The sequence below is a fragment of the Pleurodeles waltl genome, chromosome 12 (genome assembly GCF_031143425.1).
Source record: "Pleurodeles waltl isolate 20211129_DDA chromosome 12, aPleWal1.hap1.20221129, whole genome shotgun sequence".
Lineage (NCBI taxonomy): Eukaryota > Metazoa > Chordata > Amphibia > Caudata > Salamandridae > Pleurodeles > Pleurodeles waltl.
The window spans coordinates 239,314,388-239,328,397 of NC_090451.1; the positions used below are offsets into that span (position 1 = coordinate 239,314,388).

Genomic DNA, 14,010 nt, shown 5'->3' on the forward strand with positions numbered 1-14,010 from the left:
CATGTGATACATGAGATTATATTATAGCATAACTTCAAAGCAAAGCATAAAAGTCAAAATTCATCACAGTAGGGCAAGGCTGTAGGGCCTATATTCAGCTTCATCTTTCTGGGGCTTCAAGTTGATGACTCCGTTCAACTGCAAGAAAGAGATTTTCTACCCAAAGGGGAGACAGGCAACTGACGTCTCCGTTCCTGTCTGAAGTCAAGCAGATTCAATCTAACTAACTCTGCCGTTGCCCAGAGCCATCGTTCCAAAAACTTGCCCCCTCATCTCAGACTAGGGAAAACTAAGCAAGCCTTTGGATACTGGCCATATCTCCTAGACCACTCCTCTTCCCAAGGCTGAGCAGAAAAGAAAACACCAAATGTACTCTCTCTTATCAGCTATAGTTTGGTGTGAAAAACACACCTTGGTCTATCATGTGGAAAAACACAGCTCATCTGCAATGTCTAACCCCACGTTAAAGCCAATAGGCAGCTAACCTAAATACCAAATGTAATGTCTAATGCCATGTCAAAGCCAATAGGTAGAATGTCTAATGCCATGTCAAAGCCAATAGGCAGCTAACCCAAATACTAAATGTAATGTCTAATGCCATGTCAAAGCCAATATGCAGCTGACCTGAATACAGAATGTAATGGCTAACTCCATGTTAAAGCCAATAGGCAGCTAAACTGAATACAGCATGTAATGTGTTACTGGTGAACATTGAGCAACTACTATGCGCAATGGTGAAACACAGTCATTGGTCAAACACAATAGTATCTCACTCGTGTCCTACCTTTTAAATGCATTGCACCCTGCCCATGGGGCTGCCTGGGGCCTACCTTAAAGGTGACTTACATGTACTAAAAGGGAAGGTTTTGGGCCTGCCTGGCAAGTGGGTACACTTGCCAGGTCAAACTGGCAGTTCAAAACTGCACACACAGACACTGCAGTGGCAGGTCTGAGACCTGTTTACAGGACTACTCATGTGGGAGGTACAATCAGTGCTGCAGGCCCACTAGTAGCATTTGTTTTACAGACCCTGGGTACCTCTGGTGCACTTTACTAGGGACTTACTGGTATATTTATTATGCCAATTATGGATAAACCAATCACCAATGCAATTTAGACAGAGAGCATATGCACTTTAGCACTGGCTAGCAGTGGTATAGTGCCCAGAGTCCTAAAGCGAACAAAAACAAGTCAGAGAAAATAGTAGGAAGGAGGCAAAACGTTTGCGTATGATGCTGCAAAAAGGGCCAGGTCCAACAGAGCTGTTCTAGATGCAGTGTTTTTTTTTTTAGCTTTACTACCAGCTCCCAGGACATCTGGTATATGATCTGGGTTTTTAAACCTCTGTTCTCTTTCTCGCCGCCTTAGGGACCTAATTTTTGAGTCCTGCACTCCAGAGGACATATATTGGATCTGAAGTCTCATTGGACTCGACACCAAGGAAATCTGTATGATTTCATCCAGGTTTTGAAGAAGACTCCAAAAGACTTAGTGGTGACTGCTTGACCACAATGTGGCCATTGGCAGACGCCTCTCCCTACTCCACCCAGATTTTACAGTTGTGACAGATGCATCTTTGCTGTTTGGTGAGGCCATTTGGGAGAGGTGGAGATCATAAGACCCTGGTCTCCATTGGAGATCGGCTTCCACATCAGTATGCTGGAGTTGTGGGGGGGTGCGCTTAGCACTAAAGGTGTTTCTCCCGTCTATTAAGGGGAAGCTGTTTCAAGTTCTCACTGACCACACCACAGTTATGGGGTATTGCAAAAAACAGGGTGCACTGTGTCCTGCGGCAGGAGGCTCTGGGTGTCTGGAACTGGCTAACCCAATTCCACCCCCCCCCCTCCCCCCAAGGCATCTCTGACATTCCCTAGCATATCATGAATGCCAATTGCACCCCAGAAGTGGCACAGGGCTGGTGGGATAGGTGTATGAATGCTGCCATCAGTGCCTAGTGAACCATGAATACAAGTTACATCAGAAGTACTGCAGACGTCTTCAAAGAATGAGGAGAACATTGGCTTGATCTTTTCACCACTGCCAAGAATGTGCAGTGTCCAAACTTTTACATGCTGGAATTCTCAAGGCAACTCTCCGTTGGAGCTCTAAACCCCTGTATGCCATGCTGCTGACCCAAGTTTTGAAGAATATCAGAAATGACCATGCCAAAATTATCTTAGTTGCACCGGATTCAGCCAGGAGAATGTGGTATCCGAAACGTCTGGTCATGAGTGTGTCCCCACAACTCCGGTTACTTCTTTGGGACATTCTTGTGTTGCAGTAGCAGGGCAGATCCTTTCTATGTGTCTTTGTGCTAATTTTTACTCATCAACAAATTGTGAGTGTTGTACTTTGTGTTTCAAAACTCCCTCACCTTCTGTAACACCAAGTTCTTTTGGATACCATTTGTAAACCAGCACCTTTTTGGAGAAACCAGTTAAACAGCCAGTAGTATCAAAACAAAAAGGCAATGGTGTCAAATCAAGAAATGTTAGTATTTGGAAAACAAAGTCCACAAAGCAAGCATCTTAAGCTATTCCAGATCTAAAAATAGAAAAGATGTGGATACAAGAGAAAGGTTTAGGGTGCACCTGATTGTTCCCCAGTTACTTAAAGAGTTGCACTCCTTCAGTCTGCAAGACAGACTTATTATTCCAATTGCCAAAAAACATCGTCAATGTTTGCATTTCTTTTTCGTATTCCTTAACTGATCACTGCGGTGATTAATTTCAGTTGTTTTAAAGCACTTGAAGATTTCTATACACCCATATACAAATGATTGAATGATAAAAGCTCAGCCTTACCAAAAACCTGTACAGGATTCTGACAACAGCCTTTCTACAGGCCGTGGGGCTCCAGATCAACTATGCAAAATTGAGGCCTACCCCAAATGTAGTTGTTGCATTACCTGGAAGTAACACTGGTTCATAAAAATAACTTTTCTCTTTGAGGAGAGACTTGTCTTTTCAACTGAAATGCTATCTTCTTCAGGCAACCAAGTTCCGATTTGCTTAATAAGTCTGGAACCCTGCTTGGATGGAAACCATATTGTATTCTCATTTTGGCAGCTCAGCATTACACACATTTAACAGTATCTGTAGTTCCACTGCATTCAGCTTGAGGAATGCCAGGACAGTATGTCCCAAACGGTCCTGAAATCTCTTGCATTGTGAAGTTCTCAAAACAGTCTCATTGAGGAATTGCCTTTCCACCAGGCAATACTGTATTATACTGTGGTCACAGATGGATCTCTTGCAGCAGAGGGATAGCATCTGAGTGTGCTAACTGTTAAAGGCATGGTAATAGCAATATCACATCCATGTTCTGGAGATCAGGGATGCTTATCTGGCTGTCAAGTCATTTCTTCTCCCAGTAGCATTGGCAGTAATCCCCATTAAGATAGATGATGCCACAACATGTCCTGTCTGAACAAACAGGAGAGAGCAATGTAAAGAGTCTTGATCTAGAAGCTTAGAACATTGGGAGATGGCTGCTGTTCAGGGATCTGTCATTGCAAATAACAAGATGCTCTCTGTAGAATCTTTCAAGAGTGTCATATGTGAATACTAAACAGTGAGATGCTATATAACATATTTACCAAAATGGATTATCCACAGATCACGTCTCCACTAAGCCCTGAAAACAGAAAGTGCACAGAATTTACCTCCAGATACCATGAACCAGAGACTTTGACCTTTTGGTTGATCCCAAAAGAACAAGTCAAAATATGACATTTGAAAGACAGAATGATTTACTACACCAAAATGACTAGGCTGCTGAGGATTCTTAAATTGTCTGCACATTTTTGGGAGGCAGCTCCAGACACCGCCATGGAAACCAAACCTGCTCCACCAGAAGTTGCCAGGGCCAAAACAGTCTCTTCAAAATTTGACGAAAGTCCCAGTTGCATTTGAGCTCAGTTTTTCCACATTTTAAATTTGTTTAGGACTGTTTTTGGGAGATAGTTAGGCCTTAGTAGATGTTACGATTTTTATTTTACAGGAGACACTGGTTTCAATATTACGTTTTGGATTTGTTTTATCTGCACTAGAAACACTTTACAAATAATGAAAGTACATTTCACTGTAGGACTCCTGCCTGTGATATGTCAACCTAAATTTAGCTAAATCTTTCCTTGACATTCTAATAGAGGCAAGATGCCCATCAGACTGAACTTTCTGTACCTTCAAATGGAAGAAATTCAGCATCTACTGTGGCAGGAGAATTTCAGTCTAATCACATGCCACTAAAAGGCAGTTCTTCAATACCGCTTGTATTTTTTCCAGATGTGGCCAACTATTCTTATTCCTTGCTATTACAGCTCACTGGAAGATCTGTTTTCAGGCTCATATTTTCAAAGCACCATTCATTAAAATGTTATGGCTTTAAGCCCCTCATTACAACTTCGGCGGTCTTTTTAAAACACCGCCGAAGCTGCGAGCGCCAGTTTACCTGTATCTGGCTCCCTATTATGACTTTTCTGCTGGGCCAGCGGATGGTAAAAGTGTTTCGCGTCCGCTGGTCCTGCGGAAAAGTCACCTCAACATTGCAGCCGGCTCGTAATAGAGCCGGCGGCAATGTTGAAGTGCAGCGGGTGCGGCAGCACCCGTCCCATATTTCACTGCCTGAAATTCGGGCAGTGAAATGCACAATGGGGCTGTGCCTGGGGGCCCCTGCACTGCCCATGCCAAGTGCAGGGGCCCCCAGGTACACCCGAGTCCCCCTTACCGCCAGCTTTTCCATGGCGTTGTTTACCGCTGTGGACAGGCTGGTGGTTGGGGACTCATGCCCTGGGAATTATGACCGACAGGCAGAAGCCTGGCGCGGTATGTTGGAGGGGCCGGCGGTATGGCCGTGGCTAATGCGCCACGGTCATAATAGCTGGCAGAACACTGCCAGCCTGTTGGCGGTGTTGCCGCCAGGGTCGTAATGAGGCCCTAAGTGTTTTAACTGCATAGAAGACATTTGCATGGGAGCATGTATAGTTACAGCAAAGAAGATTGTCTGTGTTTGAACCTGTCTCCAAAACCTTTATTATAAATAACCTCAGCTCAAACATAAGTTCTAACCCTATTTTCCTAACAACTCTGCATGTCTTAATTCTGACAGAATGTTGTGGAAATACATTTGTCTTTTCACCAAACATAGTATCGGATTTTCATGTTATACAGGTCCCTAGTGAAAGATCTTTCTCAAAACTGCAGACCCCAATTCACAAAACTTTTAGCACCCTCTGTAAGTTTCTAATAAATGGTACTTAGGGCCTGGGGTACGAAAGAGGATCCCTAAGGTCTGCAGCACCAATTGGGCCACTCTAAGGGACCCCTCAACAAGCACATGGCAGGCTGCCATTGCAGACTGCATGTCTTGGTTCAAACAAGTGTCAAAACATCACATGGCACACAGCCTGGGTGCCAGGTCCCCTAACACTGCATGCAATGTATGTAAGTCACCACTATAGCAGGCCTTGGAGCCCTAAGGCAGGGTGCGTTATATTACATGTGAGGGCATATCTGCACAATGCCTGCAGCGTCTGCACACAGCACCCCTCAACCGCAACCGCTCTGATAAAGAAATCCCTACACCTCTGCACCCCTGAGCTGTGGAGAAGAGGACCAAAGGTGCCTACTTGCACCCGAGCATAGTGAGGCTTGAGCCCCACTCTTTGTTCAGCCTCACTGGCCTCCCGGCCAGGACCTGCAGCCTTTTTCTGCAGTGACCGATCTTCATAGGAAGGCATTGGGACCTGACACTGGTTTGCACTCTGCACCCAGATGCCCCATTGCCACTCAATGTGTTCTGTGGGTGCTGTCTTGGACCTTGCCCACTACTCACCTCAGCCCCAGGAGATTGGTCTTGTAAGTCGCAGTACTCTACCTGTTTGCAGAACTTGTTTTCCTCCCATAGGATAACAGTGCCAGCTTCCTACACATTGCTTTAAGTTGCCTTACAGAAATATCACTGTGCTATATTCTGACCCTGCTTTAACATGAGAGTTGCTCAGTGAGGCGTTGGGAGGAACTGCAGCCCACCTGCATAATGAGCAAGTTCACCTCTTCTCTTGGGGGGGGTCTAGTAGCTTTAGAAGGGTGATTCGCGCCTACTCTATTGTCTTTCACTCCCAGCATTTTTATACCCGTTTACACAGGTTTAGCTTTTCCCTCCATGTAGTGAAGACCTCCGTTGAGTTCCTCCACCTCCTTCTGCCTTGAGCCTGGATGCAGTCCAAGTAAAGCCTTTCACTCTTGAATGACTGCCATCCATCGCAAATTTCAGTTGTTTCACCCTAGATTAAGCCTGTGGGCTCTTGTCTTCCTTTGCTTTTTGGACATAATGTTGTTTTGTATTGTTCTGGTTCATCAAGCTCATTTGCAGGTGAGATCACTACGGTGGAGCACCAAATATCATAAACTAAACGTGGAACAGTGCACAATGTTGCATCTGCTCCTAGAATTTAAGTGCAGAGTTGAGTGCTGTGCCGAAGACACCATTATTTCTAGACAGCATTTCAGATAGTCTTAGTTCCAGATGCTTTATTGTTTGTTTTGGGATCCCACCTTGATGACCTGTTCCTCATCAGTGGCCTAGGCTTCTTTTCCCATGAACATAGAGTTCGAAGCCGTTTGTATAATCCAGCCTATTTTTCTCCCTTGAGAGCAGCATTGTGTAGTTCAGGTTCTGAGCGGCAGGATTAAAAAAAAAAAAAATGGCGAGACACAGGAAAATATCTAAGGGTACAGCAATTACTATAGTGAGTATCTTGGGTCTCCCGCTATGGTAGTACTTTCTCTGTCCAAATTGTTGTTGTTTTTTAAATCTTTTTTAAATTGATTTTCAGAAAAAATGACAAAATAACATGAAGACAATAGAAAGGTTCCAAAGCAACACAGCGTAAATATCAGCAATGCAGGGTTATTGAGATAGGTGTTCAGAAGTAATTGAAAGTGGACATCATTATGCACTGTTCTGTCACACATCATATAATAGCATGATTTGACTTAAGTGATCTTAACCCTCTGTGCGCCCACCAAGGAGCCCAGGTTTTTTCCCATTTTTTTGGAGCACACTCTGCGAAGATAGATCGTTTCTTCTGATAGCATACACCAGTCCAAGTCTTCACTCCAGTCTGCCATACCCGAAACTGACTCACTCCTCAATTTGTGGCTATATTACATTTGGCCACTTTCAACCCCACAGCTTGCTATATCTAGGTAACATTTATTACACAACATTTGACCATATTGGGCACAGTGTAACATGATATAGTTTTCATAATTTTTCTAAATGTTGCCCAATAATTCCATATTTCAGGGTAGGACCAGAGCACCTGGAGGAAGATACCCACTTCCCTGCATTCACTGACACAAATGTTCATGAGGCATCTGCCCATGGCATGTAGTGACGTGCATGAGTAGTAAGATTGATGCAAAATGTGCAGTTGAATTAGTCTAAAGCAAGTTTTAATGGCAATTTCTTTAAATGCTCCTGTGGTTTCTTCCCATTCTCCAACCCTGAAGTCTCCTATCTCAGATTTCCATTTTGTCTTACACTGTTGTAATATAGTAGGGGAGTTATTAATCAATATTTTTTTATATATATTAATGAAATCGCCCCCTGAGTAGCTCTGCTAATATACGGTCTATGGGAGGAGAGGAGTCCTCAACACAGTTTGTCTAGGGATATGTGTTGCCAGTGCATGCTTGAGCTGGTAATATTTATATAACTCAGTGTGACTCAGTTTATACTGGTCTTGCATGTCAATAAACGAGAGCGTGTCACCATTTTTCCAAATGTCCCCTAGTTTGGATATACTGATAAGGTCCCACTTTGAGAAACCCTGTAGTTTTCCTTCTTCCGCAAGCGTGTTGCTCGCCCTTAAGGGCGTCATTTCCATCAACTTCCCCCTCCACCCTAGAAAGGTTGTGGCCTCCCTCCAGATGTGTACCACTGTCTTAGTGCATGATAGCAATCACTGTGGGGCCTTTGCATTCTATAGTGCTGCAAAATAGTCCCAGGCTGCGAATGTCCAATCATTAATGATTGCTAGTTGCACAGCCCAGTAGTATTTTCGAATATCAGGAAGGCAGATTCCACCATCATAAACTCCATGCATTAGTTTCTGTATGGGTTATACTTAGCGACCTGGTGCCCCAAAGGAGCAAGGCCTCTGTCTTGAGGGAGAATTTCTCAGGAACTTAATAGGGGGTGTTTTGGAGATCATAAAGTATTCTGGGCAGGGTCATCATTGTGATCCTTGCGGCTGTATTCAGTAGGGAGAGCAGCAAGGTTTTCCAGTGTTATACACCTGCATCAAAATAGTACAATATGGGGGTGAAACGTTCCCAATAAAATATTTGGGGGTCTCTAGTCACATATATCCCAAAGTACTTAAATCCGTCTTTGGTGACTGACATAGGCGTGTCCACATGCAGAAAGTGTCTGGGAGCTGTGATCAAGAACATTTAGGGACTTGCCCCAGTAGTGCTGTAACCTGAGTACTCTCGAAAAAGTTGTAAGAACAGCATCTGCTCTGTCCAAATCCATACACTATTTAAGTGTAACTGGTTTCTTAGTCTTTTCTGTTTATTCTGGTACAATAAAATACTTTCTCTCCTCAAATTAAATCACTCTAGTTAGTGTTTTTGAAATCAAACTATAAACATTAAAGCCTTTTTTCTGTCCTCATTTTAGGCAAATGATTTGCTAGACTTGTTGGGAGGAAATGATATTACTCCTGTTATTCTGACTGCACCCACAAGCAAGCCATCTTCAGTCGGTGGAGAGCTACTGGACCTACTAGGCGATCTCAGTCTAACTGGTAAGACTGATAGAATGTTGGGAAAGGGGCTGGATTCTAAAACAGGGCAACCTCAAGGCTAGACTAGAATATTACAGAAAAGTTTACTCTTAATTAGTTTCCAACTTTTCCTAGTTGAGAGGGTGACTGCCAGACAAGAATGGCACCTGTACCCGAGGGAAAAGGATGTGGGGAGGAGTTAGCTAAACCCCAGTTGTGGGGTTGGGAAGGGGGAGTGAGGGCTTCTAATGGGAAGCTGCACCTATGAGATGAGGACCTCAAGCTGGACCTGGGAGAAACTGAGAGGAAGCCTGAAAACTGTTACTGTTGTGGAGAAGTATGGTATGATCAAGACTGGAATCTGTTTTGATTTTGTGGGGGGGTTGAAAGGTGGGAAACTTGTCTGGGTTAGGAGAAAGAGGCTGGACCAGAAGGTTATAGGATGTAGTAATTGGGCAACCCTCCCAGGAAGCATGAAGTAGACTGAATACTGGATTGAAGGGTTGGAGAGAAGCAGATTCCCATGGAGGAGTAGGGAGGTGGAGGGAAGAGATAAGAGGCAGATAGCTGATTCTGGGGATGTAGCTGAGAAGCTGGTCTGGGAGAGTAGACAGAAAGCTTGTGTTAGGGGAGACAGAATCAGTTTTCAAAAAGCTGGTCCCGGGATACTGAAAGCTGGGCTTTAGGGGGGGTAGTCAAGTATGGTAGCTAATCCTGAAGGTGTGGTGGCAAGGTAAATGGATGTTCGCCTGGCCAGTGGAGAACGGAAGCGGAGTTTGAGGGTGAAGATGTGAAGCTTGTCTTGTTTGAAGCTCATCTGAGGTTAGATGGGAATGGAGGCTGGAGTTCTGCAAGAGAGTTCAAAAGTGATGGACTAAAAGGAAATCACATAAGTTGACTTGAAGCTTGACAAGTTAAACATATCGTAGGCAAAACTGGTAGGAAAGGAGTCGTGGAGAGGAGCAGAGTGAAATATTAAGATATGGTGTATTAAAATCAGATTATCTGCATACAATAACTTGTTGAGTACTGTTTAAGGGAATGCATGCCTGAGAGGAGGAGAGCTGCTTGTTGTGTATTACATATTAAATTTTTATGTTAACCCCTGTTGACCTGTGATTGAATTGTTGGCTTTTTGTTTATTTGAAGGTGCTCCTGTAACACAAGTTTCTCAGCCGCAATTCTTGTTGGATGGGTTATCGTCGCAGCCCCTGTTCAATGATATTGCTGCAGGTATGTCTGAAGCTGGTAACGTGCCTATACAGGTGTTTGTAGGAGAGTGGTAAGGCAGTGGTCCTCAACCTATTGACTCCTAAGGACTCCCACTTTATCGTTAATGGAACCCTGGGGCCCGCACTGAATCATTATTGGAATCCAGGGAACCAGATCCCTCCCACTGAGTCGCTACTGGAAGCTGGGACCCCCGGCCTAAACATTGTTAATGATTTGAATAGCAAAACAATACACAAACAGCACAGAAGCATTCATTCATCAAACACATACCTGAATCACACCTTTATATTTGTTTGCAAGCAAATATAAATTTTTAAAAAATAGGAACGTTGGAGCTTGTCTAAACTCCATTGAAGCCACACATTGTCTATACTATATTCTGTTTGATGCACCTGCACTGATCCCACAAATCAATCTGAGGGTACTAATCTAATTTGTAGCCTCCAATTTCAAATTTCTTGATATTTACAGTATGTTTTAAAATGTTCAGTTGTACATATAGCCGCCTTATTTATAGACACTTCATCAATCTGTTAATATTATAAATTTTCTAAGCATTTGCGTACACAATGCCCCCTAGCCCCAAAGGCTCCACCTGGCCAGAGGTTGGTAACCACTGTGGTAGAGTGCAGTAAATGGAAGTAGCCCACAGTGATCAAGACTGTGTAAGGTTGGGCTTAAAGATGACGTGACAGTGTACCAAAAAAGTTTGTCGACTGTAGTAACAGTGTAACTGAACGTGTATTTGTAGTGTGTGTGTGTTAATGGAAATTAAGCATGAGACGTTGAGGTACTCCTTCTTTAACTCCATCTTTCTTGAGGAGCAGTAGTATCTCAATTTAAGGGAGCATGTGGCCAGAATGTGTACTTGTGTTGCTTTTTTCTGTTAGAATCTCAGTTTTAGGTCTCACTAAAGCAGTAAGCTTCTAGAGGGTGAGTTTTTGGAAGGCAGTAAGGTGGCTCTCTAAGGTGGGGGAAAGCCACAGTAATCGATTGTTTGTAATTTAACTTCTTACAAGTGCAGCATTATGTTTTGCCTCAATTGCAGCATGTAGCGTACAACTGAGGCAAAGTCCTGGGAGAAGGTTCTTAATAGATGGCCTGAGAGCTAAAGGGACTATTGCTAGGCAGACCGAATTAACTGTTGCTAAATCGGGGCAGTGAAAAACCCTCTTCTGCGTTGCTGTTAGTCTGCTGACCCAGCCCTGTTACATTATGTGTATTTGTACAGGCCACAACTTACCCAGGATGGCATTCTGTCACTCAGGCAGGAGCTGTATGGGCAGAGCCAGGGTAGGTGCTAGGTGAAGAGTCTGGTCATTTACTGCCGGAACTGAAAAGGTGGTTCTTATATGCAGGGGCAGGTCATTCCAGGTTTTAGGAGCGAGGTAGGAGAAGTCACGACTTCTGGATCTGGTTGTACTGATTGGGTGGTGGTGGTGGTTGGGGGGGGGGGGGGCTGTGTGCCAGTAGGAGTTTGGCTAGGTAAAAGACTCTTGTTTTGTTGAAGTGTTTGCAGTTGAGGTAAGTGGGGCTAATGTTGTGTAAACCTTTGTGTGTGAGGAGATTGAAAAGTGCTTGTTTGTGAATTGGGAAGCAGCAGAGCTCTTTCAGGTGCAGGTGATGAGAGGTTGAGGGTGATCCTAGCCATTGAGATTTGTATAGTCTGGAGTCTTCTGGTCAGTTGATTGCCAGACTGGATCTGTTTTTTTTTTCCCCACAATACTCCCCATGTGTGGGAAAGCGGTACAGCTCCGCATTGACTTCATACTGTCTCAAAAATGATGGAAGCGAGATGCATTTAATTGCCTACTCTACATCATACTCAAGGGCTATCCATTTCCACGAGGAGTCTAGGTGTGTATATATAATGTCGTACCCATTTTGGTAATATGGCTGCATGTTTAGGACGGCAGTACCACTGACTGTGAGAGACCGACTACACCCCAAAACGCTTGCCAGCTTTCGCCCCTACTCCTGGCTAGCTCGAAGTGCTTCACCACAAATCTGTCGGCAAAAGGTGAATACACCAACTTAAACATGGCACTCTGACTCCTCCAGGAAGTTATGGAAACAGATCATACACCTTTCGCTCAGTTACTCATGCACACCAAGGTGAAACACAAAATGCGAAATGTATTTCAATGCATTTATTGAAGTAAACGTATTTGAAAATAAAAAGTATGTGCTGAGATAATTAGGCAGATGAAACATAGCGCAATAACCAATATGACAGCAAGAGTGAAGAAGATAAATAACCCCACCATATTGCATGATTCTAGTGAGCCTACATGTTCCTACCAAACCCTATGTCTAAATCTGAGAGTATAGTGGTTGTAACCCTCCGCCTGGCCCGATAGGATTAACCCCAACCCCATACCTGAATTGAATAGCAGGAGGCTGAGAAATCGGCGCCAGTATCAGTGAAACCTGTATGTTGATAGCGCCCCAGGATGGTCATGACCGGAATGCCCTCTACCTCCTTTGGGTCTAAGTACGGTTTATATAATGACCCCTGCCTCGTTTGGGCAGCAGCTGTGATGTAATGCTGTGTCTCAGAGATAGAACTGACTCCTGGGCTAGCAGATATAAGTTGCATATATGGCCTGTGCATCCAAGCCTTGAACAAAGAGTACGTTCTCTCTGGGCCAAATGAGTATAGTCAGGAAAGAGGAGCTTGCCAGCAGGCTGGAATACGATGGATTCTCTCATTCATTTAAGGATCACATCTCTGTCCTGGACTTGGGCCACAAAAGGCCTAGGGTGGTCCTCATGCTAGTGATCTACTGGTCTGCTCTAGCACAAAGCAGGTTGATATTTGGTTTTCAGGAAGCCAAGATGTAATCCAGTACTCCTCAGTATTTTTGGGTGAGGAGCCTTCAGTGCCTTCTAGGAAGCCAAAGAATCAAAGATTGTTCCTGCAGGCACAGTTCTCAGTGTTCTCTAAAACCTTAGAGGCTGTAGAAAGGTGCAAGACGGTTGATTTAAGTACATTAACTTTGTGTTCTGAGAGATTGCCTTCGGGGCTAGAGACCCTGTCCACAATATTGCTCACATATTGGTGCAGTAGAGCGACATCAATTCCTATTACTATGATCTTCGTTTCGAGGGCTGTTAAAAAGGCTTATATAGCTTGTAGAATGGAATCTGTGTTTGCATCATCTCGAACCTTAGGGACTTGTGGGAGCTCTATCATAGAACCTGTCAATTTTTGTTTATGCCTGCAAGGATGATGGGCGATGCCTACCCATGATGGCTGTTGTTGTGAAGCTCGGGCCCAGGATCCGGTGTGGGAGAAGGGTCAACTCTCTTGCACCACAAGTCCACATAGAGTGTGGCCAGCACAATCAGCCAAACCTTCAAAGCAGGAAGGGCGTTACATGGGTGCAAAGAGTTTGTGTGTGAGTCTAAACCTACTGCATGTTGTTGAGGCCCTGGGAGTGCTGTGGGGGTGAATCGTTTTGTGCCGCACTGAGCCCATCTTATATGGGTATCGGCTTGTGTGGGGTGGAGGTGATTGCTTCACACCTAGGCAGAGATGTTAAAGGAATCAAATCCTCTGTCTCTGAAGCCCAGTGGCAGTCCTGTGCCTGGATGCCACCTATGACTCACCAGGTTTGACTCGTACTGAGAGCAGTGACTGCCAATCACTGCAGGCCAGCCACTCCAGTAATTCGCAGGCAGCCCCCAGTCATGTGCTGCAAGGATTCCAAGTCAAGGGGCTAAGTGCCAGAAGCAGGGAGCAAGACTAGGGCTGATAGCAGCGAGTGTCCGTTCCACTGAGAGGCCCGTGCTTGGAGTGCCCAATCATTAGGTCCTTTGGGTTGTCCGAGGGCCCCACCATGAGCTAGGCAAAGAGCAGCAGGTATGGCCAGAAAGCTGGCAGGGCAGGAGCAGTCCACACTGGGAGGTCGAGGTGAGCGCAGCCTCTATGTGGCAGAGGCTGCCAAACCAGTAGGCACAGGCTGCTGCCTTCTTAG

The 14,010-nt window shown here is 44.7% G+C and overlaps 1 protein-coding gene across 1 annotated transcript in view; it reads left to right on the top strand.

Annotated features, from left to right (window-relative positions):
• AP1G1 (adaptor related protein complex 1 subunit gamma 1) overlaps positions 1-14,010 on the top strand; it is a 707,422-nt gene that overhangs the window by 614,130 nt on the left and 79,282 nt on the right. The window contains exons 19-20 of the mRNA XM_069217071.1: positions 8,692-8,818; positions 9,947-10,030. Coding sequence (XP_069073172.1) covers positions 8,692-8,818; positions 9,947-10,030 — 211 coding nt within the window. The remainder of the gene's footprint in view (positions 1-8,691; positions 8,819-9,946; positions 10,031-14,010) is intronic.